Source organism: Lactuca serriola, chromosome 1, assembly GCF_051521515.1.
Source record: "Lactuca serriola cultivar US96UC23 chromosome 1, Lser_US96UC23_V15, whole genome shotgun sequence".
Lineage (NCBI taxonomy): Eukaryota > Viridiplantae > Streptophyta > Magnoliopsida > Asterales > Asteraceae > Lactuca > Lactuca serriola.
The window spans coordinates 45,295,880-45,316,471 of record NC_136408.1 but is presented as its reverse complement, the minus strand read 5'-3'; the positions used below and the strand labels follow the sequence as shown (position 1 = coordinate 45,316,471).

General features: G+C 38.2%; 1 protein-coding gene across 1 annotated transcript; it reads right to left on the bottom strand.

Annotated features, from left to right (window-relative positions):
- Window positions 1–6,702: 6,702 nt before the first annotated feature.
- Window positions 6,703–7,428, bottom strand: LOC145054369 (uncharacterized). The gene has a single exon (XM_079002538.1). It carries the CDS (start codon window positions 7,426–7,428, stop codon window positions 6,703–6,705), a length of 726 nt encoding a protein of 241 aa, XP_078858664.1.
- Between the last annotated feature and the right edge of the window lie 13,164 nt (window positions 7,429–20,592).

Sequence of the window (20,592 nt, the reverse complement as noted above, 5' to 3'; positions counted from 1 at the left end):
AAAGAAAACATTTGGATTGAGTCATTTTGTAATGTTAAAAGCACTTAGCCTTCTCGATCAAGAATTCATTTCAGTTTTTCTGTTATCTCCCAAACTACATCGTTCCTTTGACTACTCTCTCACCCTCATGGCCTTGTCTTCCGCCTCCCCAACTCCTACTCTTTCAATTTTTCCATCTGAACTTGATATAACTTCATCTATTCCGCCTCCAAACTATTATTTTTTTCCTTTCCGCCTACTCAAACCCTACTTTTTCAACATGCTTAATCTTTAAAACTCACATGACATGACATATTTCAAGGTATACCCTTAACATGAAACCCGACACGAACCTGACACAAATATAACCGAGTTGCCACGACACGACACGTTAATTAAACAGGTTGGATTAGGGTCAAAGACTTTCAACCCATTTAGTGTTTCGACACAACATCAACCCGAAATGACACGACACAATTACCACATCTACATAAAGGTTTTATAAAACCCATCAAAACAACCTAATCATCCAAAACTCATAACTATTAGCTAGTTGGAGCATGGAGATGGTGTTGGATTAGGTGTCTAAGCCCATAACTATAATTGGTATGTACTTGACCCGAGAGTAGCATGGAGATGGTGTTGGATTAGGTGTCTAAGCCCATAACTATAATTAGAGCTCTTCAACACCTTTTTTGGATATAAATAATGTCGAAAACGGAGTTGGAACGAAGAAGTTACGACCGTTTGAAGTTATGACGGTTTTTGGGTCAGTCGTGTACGTTGGACGTAAATTGAGTACGTTGGGCGTAGTGGGTATGCCTGAGTACGCTGGGCATAAATTGAGTACGTTGGGCATACACGATTAGTGACCAAACCATCTTCGTGGTTTGATCCGTATTTAAGCTCCTTAACTCCCCCAAACTCATTCCATTCTTAGCCTCCACCTCTCCAACACCCTCTCTTTAAACCCTAACCCTAGATTGAGCCTTGTGAGCAAAAAGAAGGTGTTTTTAAGTGCTTTGGAGTGTTCTTGGTGCTCCTTGGAGAAGAAGGAACTCATTGACGAAGTGTTGGTTGCATTGGAGCTTGTAAATCCAGACTTTGTTCACCTTGATCTTTCTTCTAGAGGTATAAAGTTTGAATCTTGATGATGAAATTGTTAGATCTAGCTAGTTTTGAGTGTTATAAGCTTTTGGTCACTTTAAGTGCATAAAGTTTAGATCTTGAAAGTTTGTGACAATGTTATGGATAAATTTGGAAGCTTGATCCATCTAAACATCATTTTGATTTATATCTAAAGGTTGGAGACTTGGACTTAATGGATTAAGTTGAAAAATATGCGCTTTGGGTCCCTTTGAGACTTAAAGACTAGATCTTGTTTGTTGGGACCATTATAATGGATAAAGTTGGAAACTTTATCCATTATGGAGATATTATGAACCATAAAAATGTGATCTTGGCCTTTCAATCCCTTCCATGTATAAGTTGTAATGTCTTATTGGGTTAAGAACATATGGTTTTGGACATTAAGCACTTTATAGCCATGCAAAGTCATAAAGTTGGAAACTTTATGACTTAGGACATCATTTTGGGCTTGGATATGAGTTTTGGACGTAAGGGATTAATGGAATAATCTCTTAATGGAGTTTTGAGACTGGGCTGCGTATGTTGGGCATGCCTAGTGGTACGCTGCGCGTACATGGTTATCGCCCCGCTTTTGGTCAACTTAAGAGTACGTTGAGAGTACTTTCTTGGTACGTAGGGCGTACTTTGCTGGGAAGAAATATTGAATTTTTGACCTTGACCGTTGACTTTGAGTTTGACTTTGACTTTGACCAAGTTTGACCTAAGGGCATTTTGGGTAATTTGATTTATAGTTTGAGATATGGGTTCCTATTAATTGTATAGGTGACCGGTAGAGATAGCTTTTAGAGCAGTGATCGGTGCAGCCATTCTTTCAGACCGCGAGATGAGTTTCCTTCACGGTATCTGTGGGTCGAAGGCACCAATGCTGGCCCACTAGTTTACATTGTAGTATGATGGTTAACTTCATGACAACTGTCGGTTATGCTTGTATTTTCTTGATAACTCTGTGATTCCTGTTAGGATACTATGTGGTGGTAGTAGGGGTGAAAATAGACGCGATATCTGGTTGAAATAGACCGAAGGGGATTGCAAGCACTCATATGTGCTTGATAGTATCCGATTGAAATAGACCGAAGGGGTAGGCAAGCACCCATATATGCTTGATAGTATCCGGTTGAAATAGATCGAATGGGCAGGCAAGCACCCAGATATTCTTGATAATATTCGGTTGAAATAGACTGAAGGGGTAGGCAAGCACCCAAATATGCTTGACAATATGTTTGTTTAGTATTTGTTATTTTGGGGAACTCACTAAGATTTGCGCTTACGGTTTTCAGTTTATGTTTCAGGTACTTTTGGTTTGAAGAGGAAGAGCCTGAAATGATTATAGTGCACACACCACATCGCTCTGCATTTTATATTACTCTGATATATTTGGATGTTATTGATACACTTTGATTCACTATGGTTTTGATGATGTTGTCTTGGATAATAGTTTTATTGATTTAAAAATTGAAATTTTTAGTCTTAATTTTTGGGACATTACAACTTGGTATTAGAGCCTTAGTTTGAGGGATTCATGCATACTATCGGGTGTGTCTGAACTCGAACTGAGGGTTTAGTAGATTTTTCAAAAAGAAATTTTTAAAAAAATGGTTTTCTAATAAAAGAAAAAGGGTGTGGTGCATACAATCGAATGAGCTCAAGTAAGTTTTCCTAAAATACGTATGCATGTCATATGATATGATTTGATTTATGAATCTATGAATCACATTTTATTTAGGGATAAGGATCTGCTCAGGATTTGCATGATAGAATGCTAGGAGAGATGCCTTTATATGCCTACTGTATGAACTTGTAGACTTGCATGCTAGTATTAATCAGTTGGTAATAGGATTGCCTATTTAGGTTATGCTTGTTCCGATTACTCGATGCTCGAATGCTGCTTGGTTTGTGCTTTTAGGAGTTTCCATTAACCTCAGCTAACTAGTAAGCGAGTACATTAAGTTATATATTGTTGAGACTAGATAGTTTTAGATGGTTAGGTTTAAACTCTATTGCGTAACTCTTGTTTGAGTCCAACCGTTGTAGTGTGATACCTTTCATTCGAAGAGTTATTTGGTGTTGGCTATATGTAATTGTATTTGTGAGCTATTTAGAGGATGTTAGGGGGAGTTCCTTATGCAGCAAATGATGGGGAGTAGTATGGTGGTTGCCCCGAGTACATCGGTCCTTTTCAGGGTTTTGGCCTGGGTGGGCCGGGATGCTTATCATCGGGATCTTCCCAAGTTGTTTAGTTAGATCCATAGCACGTTTCACATCTCTCATTTGTGGAAATGTTTGGTGGATAGATTGGCTTGATATGTGATTCCTTATAGCCTAAGAGGAACTGGATGTTATGCTAGATTTGAAATCTTTCTTGGTAGTAAGTGAGATTGAGATGGCTTGTATTTAACTGTGACTTTGAGTGTTACTGCACAAATGTTGCTTGCTTTGTGCTTTGTGGGACTCATGATGATGTGAGTGAATTATTAAGTGAATATGTTAAGTCACATGTGGCATAGGTTAAATAATCTCAGAGTGACGAATTTTACCCAACTGCACAGCTCTCGTTTAAGTCTAACCGTTGTAGGGATGAGTCTTTTACTCAAAGGATTATCTAAGTTTTGATGCATGTGATTGTATTCATGAAGTATTTAACTAACATTATTAGGAGTTCTTCAGCAGTTGATGGCAGGGTGAGGTCAGGAGAGCCTAGGATGTGCTATATTAGGTTGGCCTACGTTGTTTAGCGATGGGTATTTATTAGAGAACAGGTGTATACAAATGGATAGGACGGATACGGAGAGGAGTGGTTGCTTAGAGGACCCGAGATGATTCTTGAGGAAAGTATGGATAGGTGCGGAAGGTAGTATTAAGCCCATATTATTGGAAGAATGGGATCCATACTCGACTCAAGGAAAATTTGGGGGATTCTAAGGAACCAGTTAAGGAAGGTGGCATGGTTTGGAACCATGATCCGTTGTAGTGTATTTCCGCCTTTATCAGTTTATCGAGTATGATCATCCAGGTTGAGGATGGTTCAGACGATTATTTGGGCATCAGTGGACATGTCTATTGGATTTCAGTGGTGCAGAAACGTGGAAGGTATTTGATTCCGATGTCTGGAGGGCCTTGCTCAAGAAGTGACAGTTGAGTCGCGGGACTCAAGAAGGAAGCGAGTGTGATGAATGGCTCGAGGATTGCAGCCGAAGATTAAGTGATTGGCAGTTGGATTGGGAGGTCACTATCATTGATAGGGGTTATATACTTACAACTTTCTGCGATCGGAGGAAATAGAGAGTGGTCATGTGATTTTCAGGGATGGGATGTAGTCCCGTCATGAGTCTAGAATATTGTGGTTTTCTTGTCGACGAGTATGGCAGCGTAAGAATGCACAAAAGGATTTTTGTGGTGCGGTTGCCTTGAGATGCGATTATGGGTCTTCTTTCTAGAGAAACCTAACTCTTTGACCATCTCATCAAAGCAAAGATTCCATCTGCGAGAAATTTGTTTCAATCCACAGATTGATTTCTCAATATTACACACTCTATTGGGATACTTTGCATCTACAAGACCCTCTGGCTAACTCATGTAAACATCCTCAAAAAATTTCCCATTAAGGAAGGCAGTTTTGACATCCATCTGCGAAATTTCATAATCATGAAATGAAGCTATGGCTAGCATTACCCTAATAGACTTTATCTTTGCCACTGGCGAGAAAGTCTCGTCATAGTCAACCCCTGCGGCTTAAGTAAAGCCTTTTGCAACTAGTCGGGCCTTGAAAGTGTGTAGCTTTCCATCCATGTCGGCCTTCTTCTTGAAGATCCATTTGCACCCAACTGTCTTACGACCTGGTACATTATCAACCAAATTCCAAACTTGATTGTCATACATGGACTTGATCTTGTTGTCCATTGAATCTTTCCACTTGGATGACTCAGGGCCTGTCATGGCTTCCTTGTAGTTAGCTGTTTTCATCTAAATTTACCAGTGTACTATCACTGATAAACATATCACCATCTATAGTAATATGGAAACCATATAACGCAGGTTGCATTCTAATTCTAGTGGAACGCCTAGGAGGTAATGGTTCGTCAATTGGTTCAATTGGAATTTCTTCCTCATGCTGACCCCTAGTATTATCAGAAGTTCCTTCAATGTTTAACTCTTGAATTTCTTCAAGATCAATTGTACTCCCACTTTCCTCTGTGCATATGCGCTCTCTCTCTCACGAAAGACTCCCCTTCACGCTATGAAGACCACGTTCTCACTAGGTCTGTAGAACAAATATCCAAAAGACTTTTGTGGGTAACCAATGAAAAATACATCTCTCACTTCGAGGTTCGAGCTTGTCGTGAGTCTCTCATCTAACGAAAGCTTAACAACCCCAAACCTTGATATGTGCTATCGAGGAAACCTTCCTTGTCCACATCTCATGAGGTGTTTTGGCAACCTTCTTAGTTGGGACAAGATTGAGAATATGGGCGACAGTCTCTAAGGCATACCCCCAGAAAGATATTAGAAGAGAAGCTTGACTCATCATGGAACGAAAAATGTCCAACAAGGTCCGATTACGTCTCTCAGCCATACCATTAAGTTATGGTATCCTAGGAGGTTTCAATTGTGAAACTATTCCACATTCCTTAAAGTAGTCGTGGAATTCGATACTAAGATACTCAACGCCTTTATCGGATCTAAGCATCATTATCTTCCTGCCTAGTTGATTCTCGACTTCTTATTTAAACTCTTTGAATTTTTCAAAAGTTTCTGACTTATGCTTGATTAAGTAGATATAGTAATATCTACTATAATCATCAGTAAAAGTCACACATAATCGATTTGCAGCCCTAGTGGTGGATCTGAAGGGCCCACACACATCTGTGTGTATGAGATCCAACAATCCTTCACCTCTTTCACAAGAACTAGTGAAAGATGATTTTTTCATCTTACCTAGCAAACAAGACTCACATGTATCATCTGAACTTAAGTCAAATGATTCCAAAACTCCATCCTTTTGGATTTGAGCCATGCATTTCTTGTTAACATGTCCAAGATGACAATGCCACAAGCACGCTTCGTCTATACCATTAGACAAATCAATATGAAAAAAACCATTTCCTAAATTGTCTACAATCATCACAGTTTCATACACACCATCACAAGGTAAAGCTTCAAAATAAAACACACCATTTTTATAAGCATAAATAGAAACATTCTTATCATCAAAAGAATATCTAAAACCTTGTTTAAATAAAGCATGAAAAGAAATGATGTTTTGTGTCATCTCTGACGAGGAGCAATAATTCAATAAATCTAACCCTAGCCCAGTATTAAGCACTAAGATATAAACTCCAATCTTGGTAACAGGCGAAGACCGCCTATTGCGCATGATCAAGTTCATCCTTCCATGCTCCACATCCTCACTTCTTCTTAGCCTCTTCAAATCAGAACAAATGTGAAACCTACATCCTGTATCAAGGAACCAAGAATGAGAATATGATGAGTTATAGATAAAATAGTGTAAATGCTTGCCGAGGTTGGATTCACCTTGCCATCCTTGATATCCTACAAGTATTTCGGGCAGCTTCGTTTCTAATGCCCCTTGTCATTGCAGTAAAAGCAAGTGGCCTCCTTTGGGTCGGAAATAGGGGGAACATCGGAACTGGACTTTCCTTTGGTTCCACTACTAGATGACCCAGCTTGGGACTTTCCCTTCCAGTTCATCTTGGGAGGACCTTTCCTCATTTTCCCTTTCCCTTGAACAATGGCCAGAACAGGATCAGCAACAGGAGTGAAGGCAACACCTTTTACCTTCATTCCTGCTTCAGTTGTTTGCAGGAGGTTGTGCAATTGTGACAAAGTAGTTTCATTGTTGTTCAAATGATAGGTCAATATGAACTGATCATAACAGCTTGGAAAAGATCTCAACATTATGTCTATTACCAACTCTTCATCAAAATTCATGTTCAGCTTGATGAGCCTATCAACATATTGTCGCATTCTTGAAATGTGGTTGCTTACAGACTCACCATCCTTCATCTTGCACGCCACGAGGGACTTTACCATCTCGTACTTCTCTTGACGAGCTCGCTTATGGTACTTTCCTATAAGGCCCTTGTTCATCTCGTATGACCAGTAATCCTCATAATGTCTCTGCAATTCTAGAGTCATTGTTGTCACCATGATGCAAGTAGCTTTTGTTGCATCCTTGTAATGTTTCTCATAGGCATCCATTTCTTCAGGAGTGGCCTTCATTCCATCAATCTCATCGAGTGATTTCTCGAGGACATACTCCTTATCTTCAAAACAAAGTGCCATTTGGATGTTGCGCATCCAGTCGTTGTAGTTGGTGCCATCCAATTTCACCTTCGAGCATATGTTCAACAGAGAGATAGTTTTAGTTAGATAAGAATAATCCTCAATATAACACCCAAATGAAATATCAAGGCTAGGATCCAACTAAATAATTTACAACTTAGAAAAGGGATGTCGTAATCTAATTGCAAATTATATAAAGGTAGGTAAATAACGATTTACCAATTTCACCATCGAAAAACGAAATTGTGATGAATTTAGTTTTAAACTGAAATTCCTAGATCTTTCGAGAATCATTGGACTTTTCAATGACATGTTTAATCTGGATTATGCTCTTCCATCTGTGATTGGGATACCAAGGATCACAAACAAGATGTGAATAACCATGCAAATTGACTTGGTACTCTTGGTGTCATTTATCATCTCATTTTAGTGTGTCAGTTAACCACGTGTGCTCCATTAATCAATGACGACTTACGAGACACCCATTACCACTCTTTATTCGTTCCTATTAGTGTGTCAGTTAATCACAAACGCTCCACTAATGACTCATAAAGTGCAATGTGTAATTTTATGGGTTAGCATATAGGTTCACATTTTTCCTGAAGTAACTAAGATTGAGAATTTTTTTTTATAAAAAAACGTGTTTAGTTACTTTATAGATCATTATACTTATTAATGAAAATTAATTTGTCCTATCAAACCAATTCGGCTAACGACCCTCCACTAATCAAGGAAGTGGTGGGTGAGGGTGGACACCCATTCAATCGTAATTTTATAGGCAATTTTCTTATACCCCCCCCCCCTTTTAAAAATCAGTTTCATGAATGAGGCGTAGTAGGTGTTCGACTGACTTGTCTTATATATATATATATATATATATATATATATATATATATATATATATATATATATATATATATATATATATAGTAATTTTAGACTTTTAATGTTACATATATTATAAGGGTGTATTTTTAAAACTTTTTAAAAAATATTAGGTTTTATTTTAAAATTTTCGAAATTAATATTCAATTAATTAAATTGATGTCTGACAACTTACCACGTCGTGGTAGAGCAAAATTGTAAGTTACAACGTCGTGGTGTCAGAACATAATGATGATTCTGTTTTGCTTCACTCGTTCAAGTTCACATTAGTATCAATTCAATAGAAAACTAAAGCTATGCTCTGATATTACTGATGGGTTTTACGCAAAACATAATATCTTATGTGTGCATGCAACCCTATATTTTGATCTACGTTTTCTGTAATTGAACATATAATATGAACAACAATGTAGAAGCCCTAGAACACTAGTATATAATAAAAAAAAATACACAATTAGGGCTATTGAAGCATACATTGATTGTTATATAGCAATAACAATTCAAATCTTTAGTATTGTAGAAGCTTTGAAGGCAAGTGTCACAATTGTCACGCCTCTAATGGCTCACACCCACTACTAGCAATGAAGAATGATTAAGGAGGAGGAGAGAGGTTGCAAATTTCCACTAGGTATTCTAAAGAACAAGAGGCTGGAAATTATAGGGTTTAGGTTGTTTATATAGTACAGTCAGGAAACCCTAGATAAATCATAATCCAATATAATCTTAAACTAGGTAATTATCCACTTTCCTGTTTGTCTACTAAAGACTATTCTAGAAACCCTAAGGCACAAGAAAAACATCCATGGCCTATGGAGGGTTCTAGATTGCCTCTTGCTCAACTATTGAATAATTACAATTTAGTCCCTGCACTTTTAATTAATTCTTTTAATCCCAATATTAATTCAAATTAATTTCTGATTAAATACTAATTAAATATTACTGTTTCTAATTAATATATTATCTTCATAATATATTAACAAATCATTTAATTCAATTTATTAATCAAATAATAAATCAACCTCATTCTCCAAAATCATCCTGTTTAGTTGCTAGTCTTGAGGGCAACCCAAAAGGACTGAACTACTATCAATTCAAGTATACACCAATTATAGTTATGGGCTTAGACACCTAATCCAACAAAAACATGGCCCTTTCCGTGAACATCTTGGTGATCTTCGTCACCAACTCAATACCTTGTCTCAAATCCAAGTACTCATTGGCCAATCTCTCATGCTCCGCCAGCGGAACATATCTAGAATGGAACATCTACGAGAATTGCTCCCAAGTCACCAAAACTCTTTGCTTAGAAGAATATGAGCTAGTAACAAGTCTCCACCAATCCTTCGCTCTGGACCGTAAAAGGTTCAGAGCGCACTTCACCTTCTGGTCAGCTGGACAAGAGCAAGTGAAGAAACATCCCTCTATGTTAGACATCCACCTCTTGGCTATGATCGGGTCCTAAACTCCATCAAATGTTGGGGGCTTCGTATTGTCGAAGTCCCTATACTGAAAGGCTCTCCGAACATCAATCCCCTCAGCCGCAACGGTTGCGGTGGCTGCAGCAGCAGCAACCTCAGACAATGCAACATAACACTCGTCAAAGTACTCTACCTTGGTGGTCTTAATAGACCCAAACATCTTTGGAAACTGTGCTTGAAAGTGAGCAACAACCTCCTCCTAAAGGATCTCCTTAATCATGTCCTCAGACACAGTTGGCCCATTCTGGCCACTTGTCCCTGATCCTGATCTGGATCCTGCCTCGGAACGTCACGTCATCACCATACTAAAAATAAACCAGGGAGATATCAGATAACTCACATATCATACTAGGGGAACCAACTCCCAACAAAGTCATAGGGGTTTTGACTTCCCTGTTACACGTACGGGTCCTGTGCTTCAAGTAGTACGAGCCCATACTACCTTCCATACCTACTCGTATTTGTGTTAAAGGATCATCACAACAAGACTAACAATACACACTATCATATGTATACAGTCAATCCTCACTTCCTAGAGGAGGGCTAAAAATTACAAAACTGGCCAATTGACCCCACACAACACATCCATGAAAATTTCACCAACCCTCCAACACTCGTGTATGCTAATCATACATAACATTGGGACCTATAGATAGTCGAATACCTGATTCTACCCTAATCCCTTCATCAAACAAGAACAGGAAATAAGGCCAAATCAAACATTCTTAGGATATAGAATCTTAGTTGTAACACCCGGTTTTGAAAGTGTTCGATTGTGTCTTTGGAGGTCAGGGGCATAAGCGTAATATGGCGATTCGGTCTTTTATGGGTCTAGGGTTTTATTCGAAAGGTTTTAAGGCTAGGGGTGTAGCTTGGAGCGTAGGGATTCATGTGACAACCCGATATTTCGAGACAATGTAATGTAACACCAGTCAAATTTAGGTCAAAATATAACTTTCCTAAAATCTTATTTGGGTTAAATAAAGTGGTAGGAATCGTATCAAGGTATTCATACATATAAAGAACACAAAAATCCGAGTTATAACGAGGAAGTTATAACCATTCTAAAATTCCGGACAAAACTGGCAACACCAATTAAACGAAAAATGTGAAGTTTCAATACAAAAGTTTTTATCCTTAAGTACCTAAATGAAAGTTGTAGATAACATTAAACCGTGAGCGTACATAAAAAGAACGTCCAAATCTGACTTCATATGAGGAAGTTCTGATTTTTTCCAAGATCCGGATATAGCAGTAGACAGCTAAAAACTCGAAATAGAGCTCGAGAGACTTTTGACCGAAACAACCTAAATGAGAATCGAAGGTCTCAAAAATAGTAGTGCAACGGCGAAAAGTCTGACGAAAACGGACATCGGATGAAGAAGTTATGGAATTTTAACGGACTTTTCGTGTCCCGGCCCGTTAAAAATAAATAATTAAAAATAAAGTCAAAATTTGCCGATGAAGTCTAAACAAGAGTTGTAGATCATATTTTTAGCTACGCGTGCATATAAAGAACGTCGAAAACGGAGCTCGTACGCGAAAGTTATGGATTTTACAAGTTCGAGGCCCGAAATTCGAGGCTGTGAGGCTTGCCACGACGTGGCACAACTTTGCCACGACCCGGCAAGTGACTGAGGTCGTCCAATCAATGGAAGAGGATAAGACCTGCTCCCCACGACGTGGCCAACCTTAGCCATGACGTGGCACACCTGAAATACCCTTATAAATAGGTTTCAAGGGCTCCGAGTTCCATTGCTCAATTCCTTTCTTTCTCTTGCCGAAACTCTACGTTTAAGCCCACGAGACCCTCCCAAAGCCCCGGTTTTTCACCTTCAAGTCCCGAAGGAAGGTTTTGTGTTCCCGAGATTCCCGAGATTCCCGAGAATCCCGAGAATCCCGCGTTTTCAACTCTTCCTGTCGAATTCTTCTCTCGACTACTTCAAATCGACCACTTCAATCAAGTGAGTTCATACCCCTACAAACAACACTTTCAAATGTTTTATAAATGCATTTTATACACTTTAAAGGGGGGGGGGGGAATACAAGTAAACACACGATTATCATCGTGTGAAAAACATAAATCTATTGTTATACTCTTTGTTATATAATCAATCATATGTGATTTATAACTGTGTTTTCAAACAAGGGATTTCTTTTACTTTACACTGTCTTATCAAACAAACTACTTTTAAATCGTTGTATACACTTTTAAAAGGGGGAATACAAGTAAACACACGGTTATTATCGTGTGTAACATAAAGTTTCACCATATACTCTTTATATCGAGTGAATCATATGTGATTCATAACTACTTCATAGGAACTTTCGTATGCAATATATATTCTCGATAACATCTTGTCTTTTGGAAATAAAACATGTTTATATATGTATACACGAATCAAACACTTTATTTATACTTTAAGTATATGTGATCATTTATGTCACTTTAGATGTTATACTTTACATAACAAGTGAGCATTACACTAGGATTTACAATACGAACGAAACACACACTTTGAATAACTATAATAGGTATAGTTTACGAGAAAACCATGAACATTTACATACTAGAAACATTATAGCAAAGAGATACTTTCACATACAAGAACAAATGGACATTTTTATACGTAAATCTGTTTTATACTAAGTTTTGTGAGATAGTTCACGTACTTTCGAGTATGCATTATTAAGTCATGTATTATATACCATAATCCCTTGTAGCGTGAGCGTGATATTTGTGTATAGATCTATACGGGATTGACAATCCCGCACCTGAGCTGTTAGCTACAGCTAGGCCGGCAAGCCTGGGGTGACAAACGTCATAACATTTCAACGCCTGAAGAACGTTGTTACAGGCAGTCTAGGTCATTAGTATGGTTATAAAACTCACATGGAGTATTAGAAACACATTGGTTTACGGGGTTATCAAATGCCTTAGTGATTTTATATTTACACAAATCTATTATTTAGGCATGAAAAACATCATTTTGTTATAGTTTTGGAGTTTTTAAACTACACACACACTTATGAACAGATACTGGATAAACATACAAAATAGTCGAGTCTTGGTAGAAGACTACTTTTATACTAGTAGAAAATATGGGATTTTCTAGAAACTTTCAAACATGTACAAACCATTTTATTCAGTTTTATACAAATGTAGAACAATTTCAAATGTTGTCTTCAAACTTATATGAACAATTACATTGATTAATTCCAAACGTTTTCTTCAAACTTATACGAACAATTACATTGATTAATTCCAAATGTTTTCTTCAAACTTATACGAACAATTACATTGAATAATTCCAACTGTTTTCTTCATACTTATACAAACGATGACATTAAATACTTATGAACTAACCAGCTTAAATGCTGACCTACACTTTCAAAAATAACTTATATTCTCAGGTCACCAGTAGACAGGTACGATGACCAGGTTTTGCGAAGACGGAGCAGTCAAGACTCGTCTTTTATTTTGATTACTTGTTGTAATGTCTTATTACTATGAAAGAACACACATGTATTAAACTATTACTATTGATGCAATGGACGATGTTGTTGCTTGTTTACTACTTTACGTTTGTTGTGATACATTACATGACGTCCTCCGCCCCAGAACGTTTCCACCGTTCTCGGTTTTGGGGTGTGACAGATTGGTATCAGAGCATTGTTTATAGTGAATTGAGTATATCAACCCATAAAAGATATACTAACTATAAATACAATGGGATTAAAAATACTGTGATTTAGAGTTTATACTTTTAAATAATAAAATATTTAAGTTAGTATACGTGCCTACATTCATACAAAAATCGGTGTCACAACGACAAGAACAAAAGTATTACAATTGTTGAATATCACAAGTAAGCTTGGGGATGTATAGTCAGTCTTGGGAGTGGCATAGCCTGATCAACTATGTTGGTCTGAGGAGTGATTAGCATATGCCCAATAATGGTTGTGATATGGCAACAAGTCTAAAAACTTACCAACATTACCACAATGAGAACATTATAACAGAACCTAAGTCTAAAATACCATAGGGGTATTTTGGGTTACCATAATTACTTACTTGAGAACAAAAAAGGATCTTCATTTCTAAGTTAATAGTTGCTAAGTGGATACACTAAGGCTATATGTAACTAGGATGTTATAGACTTAGAATCGGTGAAATTTTTGCTTTACCCCTATTCCTTGTGAATTTGGAGTTAAGGTCACTTATTCGAAAGCCTATCCTGTGTTGATTACATATGACTGGTATGCACTTTACAATTAGCGATGTAACTAATGAAGATTTTCTAATAATTATCTAGATAGTTCGTCTAATAATTATTTCCTTACCCCAATTCTCGCGTAGATAACATGGCTAGACTCCATCCCCATGGCAACCCGTACTTTCCGAACGAAGTCATTGCTGGATCGGTTGGATAAGGACCAGAGAATGATCATACAATCCCTTTGAATGATCACCACGTTGAAGACCTCGCGGATGATGATAACTCCGAACCCGAGGTTGAGAACCTACCCCCGGTAGCTCCATTTACAAATCCTAACCCTCGTCCGGCTTTTCATGGCCTGACGCCTCCTTGGGTAGAATGCGTGGAAACATGGAGCGAAGAGCAAGATTAACCTATGATGTTTAATGGAGACCGAAGCTTCTACAACGTAAACGAAGGGAGCTCAGCAGACAGAGTTCTACCGATCCTAATCCGTAGAAATGCTCGAAACGAAATTCAGGGCAGGACGGCTCTCCAACATATCGAAGAGGTTAATCCCAATGCAAGAATGCATACCATTCGCACCAATCGCCTTGATCACAAGTGAGAGATCTGAGAGAAACCATGAGACCCTGCTGCAAGCACTAGATGAAACCCGAACCGAAGTCATAAGAGCTCCTAGTACGCCAGAGGGTGTACGAGAGATACCTACTTGATATGGAACGTCAACTAAACCGAACTAAGGGTTCACCATAGGGGTGACCGTCGCCAGTAGGAGATACCTTACTTACTTCTTTGTTTTAAAGAACCGTGTTCCTGTCAACGTTCTGCGTAGTACTTCCTATGTAATTACCTTGTACTATAAATACTTTTATTTAAGTCTTTATGCTGTCCAAGACTTTTCTACTCCGAATATGATGTAAGACCTACAACAAGGTCAATTTCCCCAAACCTATTAAATCTTAAACATCAATGATATCGACAGTCGGCTAACTTACGTGTCAATCTTTGTTCAAATGCTTTCATGGAGTCTATATGAAACCCCATCTAGTCAAGTTATTGGACTATGGTAATTTAACTCCTAAATCAGTTCCAAGTCTCATTCAAAGGTTGGATCATGTTATCCACCAACCAATAATACCCTGAATTGGACAATAAACGTTTTGAGACCATTCCATTAATTTACTTCTACTCCATACTGGGACTGCATCATAGGGATGTAGGTCAAACCTTCGAGAACACACTTCTATTCTTTACATGAACGATCGAACTACGTCTAGGTTCAACCATACTCGCTCACAAATTCATTTTTCTTTCTGTGTAACAGAATCATGTCGCTGAAGAAAAACGATAAACCCATCAACCAAACACCAACTCTTCAGATTGATGCCGCTACCTTTCAAGCTGTAGTCTCGGCTGCCGTGTCAGCTGTTCTGACCCACCTTAACACTAACAACGCGAATGTTAGCGGGATTGTTAACAATAATTCCAATCCAAGTAACAATTAAATACCTCAACGAGCAACAAACTACCACGACACCGCAAATCTCAATCCCAAGAATAACAAACGAAAGTTCTGGGCTAAGGCTAAAGGCAAATCATCCCAAGGGGCGAGCAAAAGACAACAACCTGCGGCAACCTTCACAGCCACAACATATGTACCTCCTACTACCATCCCTTCTGGTATCCCAATTGTCCCTACATCAGCTAGGCAGTATGTCGGAAACCTACCGACATGCAATAAGTGCAGCTTCCATCATCTGGGTAGTTGTCGTCTGTTACACTGCTTTCAATGCAACAAGAACGCACGTACTACGAATTGTTGCAGGACTCGGATCCAACACATTACTTCAACCACCAATGTCAAAATCTCTCGAATATGCCATCTATGTGGCGTAATGGGACACTTCAAGAGAGACTGTCCAACAGAGGAGAATGATGGTGAATCCGGAGGAGTTTGACCTCATAATGGAAAGAGGCAACGAAGGACCCTACTATAGTATAGGTTCACTTCCAATCGTCGGTATTATGTATGTTTTTAAAACATGTTTAGAACTAGTGCAATTCGAGTCTTATCTCTTGCGAGATCCCGTCAGTTAAGGGACCCTCGTGCTGCGTATACTTGCCTTTTATAGTATACTTTGTTCGCAGCAGTATTCCTGAAGTTACTCTAAAGTACTGTAACTCTGTTAAAAAGTTGCACTGTTGTGCTTTGTCTGTAACGCCTTTATGATCAAATCTAGTGCCTTTATTTCCAAGTGATTCCGATTTCATCATACGAGTAGAGTCTATTTGATCCTCACAATACCAGTTTCGTGCGTAAATCTCTTTCTCCGAAATCATCTTTCTAACGAAACTATCACTTCAGAACTCCGAAGTACTCATGCATAGAGTACCTTATGTTTCTTACCCTTTCCAAAGAAACCTCAGCAAACCTCCCCGAAGTACCACTCGTGCAGTACGTCAAGTTCAATCCAAAGACCCACAGTTTCAATCTTAATTATATACGACTCGTATACCCGAGACTGTGATTGATGAAACAGGTATGAGATCTACTATGAACTTCTGGACGGAGACTGCCCAAGACTAAGAGTGATCGTGCTTCCGTGGGAATAAACTTAGAAATATCTATCCTTTTCCCTAATTCATGAGTAGTCATACTTTCTTTTAGATCTTCACGACATCTAATCCACCCCAAGGTTTTGACATCATAATCAGTAGGAGTTGGTTAAGTCTACATCGAGCCGACATCCGGTGCTTTGATAAAGCAGTTCATCTTAACCTCCCTATCAAAGAACCTCTTGTTATTTACGGAGACAAATCAAGTACGAACCTTCTCATCATTTCGTGTATTTAAGCTCAAAAGCGCTTATGAAGGGAATATCACACATTCCTTGCACACATCGTCGATACGAGCCAAGAAGCGAAGGACATTCAGAACATCCCAAAAGTATGCAACTTTCCCAACACCTTTCCAGAAGAACTACTGGGATTACCACCACAACGTCAAGTCGAATTCAGAATCGACTTAGTTCCAGGGGCTACCCCAGTAGCCAAATCACCTTATCATCTAGCTCCAACTGAGATGCAAGAACCTCCTAGCGAGCTTAACAAACTCCTCAGAAGGGGATTCTTTAGGCCAAGTTTCTCACTTGGAGGAGCACCGGACTTGTCTGTAAACAAGAAAGAGCATTCCAAACGCTAAAGTAAGCCTGATGCATCGCACCAATATTTTCCCTCCCAAAAGGGATAGAATATTTTGTGGTGTAATGCAATGCATCCAACCAAGGGCTTGGTTGTATTCTTAAGCAAGAGGAAAGGTCACTGTCGATACCTCAAGACAGCTTAAGACACAAGAAGTTAACTATTCAACATGTGATCTTGAGTCATGAGCAGCGGTCATTGCTCTGAAGATCTGGAGACAATACTTGTAGGTCATACTCTCACAAACCACAAAACATTCAACATACATTCAACCCAGAAGCGTTATCATACCAGCAAAGTCAAACGAAAGAAGCAAAGTCGTATCCCGATAGTGAAAGGTTCGCTGGAATGCCAAGCGAGAATCTGAGTTCACTTAAGAACATGAGAAGCAAATAAAACTTCTATCCGTAACATAATTATTAAGTCTTGCTTAAACTCTAATTTCGGGACGAAATTCCCTCTAACGGGGGATGATGTGACAACCCGATATTTCGAGACAATCTAATGTAACACCAGTCAAATTTAGGTCAAAATATAACTTTCCTAAAATCTTATTTGGGTTAAATAAAGTGGTAGGAATCGTATCAAGGTTTTCATACATATAAAGAACACAAAAATCCGAGTTATAACGAGGAAGTTATAACCATTCTAAAATTCCTGACAAAACCGGCAACACCGATTAAACGAAAAAACGTGAAGTTTCAATACAATAGTATCTAAATGAAAGTTGTAGATAACATTAAACCGTGAGCGTACATAAAAAGAACGTCCAAATCTGACTTCGTATGAGGAAGTTATGATTTTTCCAAGATGCGGATATAGCAGTAGACAGCTAAAAACTCGAAATAGAGCACGAGAGACTTTTGACCGAAACAACCTAAATGAGAATCGAAGGTCTCAAAAATAGTAGTGCAACGGCGAAAAGTCTGACGAAAACGGACATCGGATGAAGAAGTTATGGAATTTTAACGGACTTTTCGTGTCCCGGCCCGTTAAAAATAAATAATTAAAAATAAAGTCAAAATTTGCCGATGAAGTCTAAACAAGAGTTGTAGATCATATTTTTAGCTACGCGTGCATATAAAGAACGTCGAAAACGGAGCTCGTACGCGAAAGTTATGGATTTTACAAGTTCGAGGCCCGAAATTTGAGGTTGTCAGGCTTGCCACGACGTGGGACAACTTTGCCGCGACCCGGCAAGTGACTGAGGTCGTCCAATCAATGGAAGAGGATAAGACTTGCTCTCCACGACGTGGCCAACCTTAGCCATGACGTGGCACACCAGAAATACCCCTATAAATAGGTTTCAAGGGTTCCAAGTTCCATTGCTCAGTGCCTTTCTTTCTCGCTGAAACTCTGCGTTTAAGCCCCCGAGACCCTCCCAAAGCCCCGGTTTTTCACCTTCAAGTCCCGAAGGAAGGTTTTGTGTTCCCGATATTCCCTAGATTCCCGAGAATCCCGAGAATCCCGCGTTTTCAACTCTTCCTGTCGAATTCTTCTCTCGACTACTTCAAATCGACCACATCAATCAAGTGAGTTCATACCCCTACAAACAACACTTTCAAATGTTTTATAAATGCATTTTATACACTTTAAAGGGGGGAATACAAGTAAACACACGATTATCATCGTGTGAAAAACATAAATCTGTTGTTATACTCTTTGTTATATAATCAATCATATGTGATTTATAACTGTGTTTTCAAACAAGGGATTTCTTTTACTTTACACTGTCTTATCAAACAAACTACTTTTAAATCGTTGTATACACTTTTAAAGGGGGAATACAAGTAAACACACAGTTATTATCGTGTGTAACATAAAGTTTCACCATATACTCTTTTTATCGAGTGAATCATATGTGATTCATAACTACTTCATAGGAACTTTCGTATGCAATATATATTCTCGATAACATCTTGTCTTTTGGAAATAAAACATGTTTATATATGTATACACGAATCAAACACTTTATTTATACTTTAAGTATATGTGATCATTTATGTCACTTTAGATGTTATACTTTACATAACAAGTGAGCATTACACTACGATTTACAATACGAACGAAACACACACTTTGAATAACTATAATAGGTATAGTTTACGAGAAAACCATGAACATTTACATACTAGAAACATTATAGCAAAGAGATACTTTCACATACAAGAACAAATGGACATTTTTATACGTAAATCTATTTTATACTAAGTTTTGTGAGATGGTTCACGTACTTTCGAGTATGCATTATTAAGTCCTGTATTATATACCATAATCCCTTGTAGGGTGAGCGTGATATTTGTGTATAGATCTATACGGGATTGACAATCCCGCACCTGAGATGTTAGCTACAGCTAGGCCGGCAAGCCTGGGGTGACAAATGTCATAACATTTCAACGCCTGAAGAACGTTGTTACAGGCAGTCTGGGTCATTAGTATGGTTATAAAACTCACTTGGAGTATTAGAAACACATTGGTTTATCGGGTTATCAAATGCCTTAGTGATTTTATATTTACACAAATCTATTATTTAGGCATGAAAAACATCATTTTGTTATAGTTTTGGAGTTTTTAAACTACACACACACTTATGAACAGATACTAGATAAACATACAAAACAGTCGAGTCTTGGTAGAAGACTAGTTTTATACTAGTAGAAAATATGGGATTTTCTAGAAACTTTCAAACATGTACAAACCATTTTATTCAGTTTTATACAAATGTAGAACAATTTCAAATGTTGTCTTCAAACTTATACGAACAATTACATTGATTAATTCCAAACGTTTTCTTCAAACTTATACGAACAATTACATTGATTAATTCCAAACGTTTTCTTCAAACTTATACGAACAATTACATTGAATAATTCCAACTGTTTTCTTCATACTTATACAAACGATGACATTAAATACTTATGAACTCACCAGCTTAAATGCTGACCTACACTTTCAAAAATAACTTGTATTCTCAGGTCACCAGTAGACAGGTACGATGACCAGGTTTTGCGAAGACGGAGCAGTCAAGACTCAGTCTTTTATTTTGATTACTTGTTGTAATGTCTTATTACTATGAAAGAACACACATGTATTAAACTATTACTATTAATGCAATGGACGATGTTGTTGCTTGTTTACTACTTTACATTTTTTGTGATACATTACATGACGTCCTCCGCCCCAGAACGTTTCTGCCGTTATCGGTTTTGGGGTGTGACAATTCATGCCACCTTTTCGTGGATATAAAGTTCGTCGGAAACGGACTTAGAAAGAAGAAGTTATAGTACTTCGAAGTTGTTAGCAGAATTGGTCCCTGAATGGAAAAGTTTTCATGCAAGGTGGCAGCAAGGTGAGTACGCCCAACATAAGCTCGGGTA

Bases quoted from the DNA above. Each gene is read 5' to 3' on its own strand.
- LOC145054369 (XM_079002538.1), bottom strand. From the start codon at position 7,428: ATGGCACTTTGTTTTGAAGATAAGGAGTATGTCCTCGAGAAATCACTC.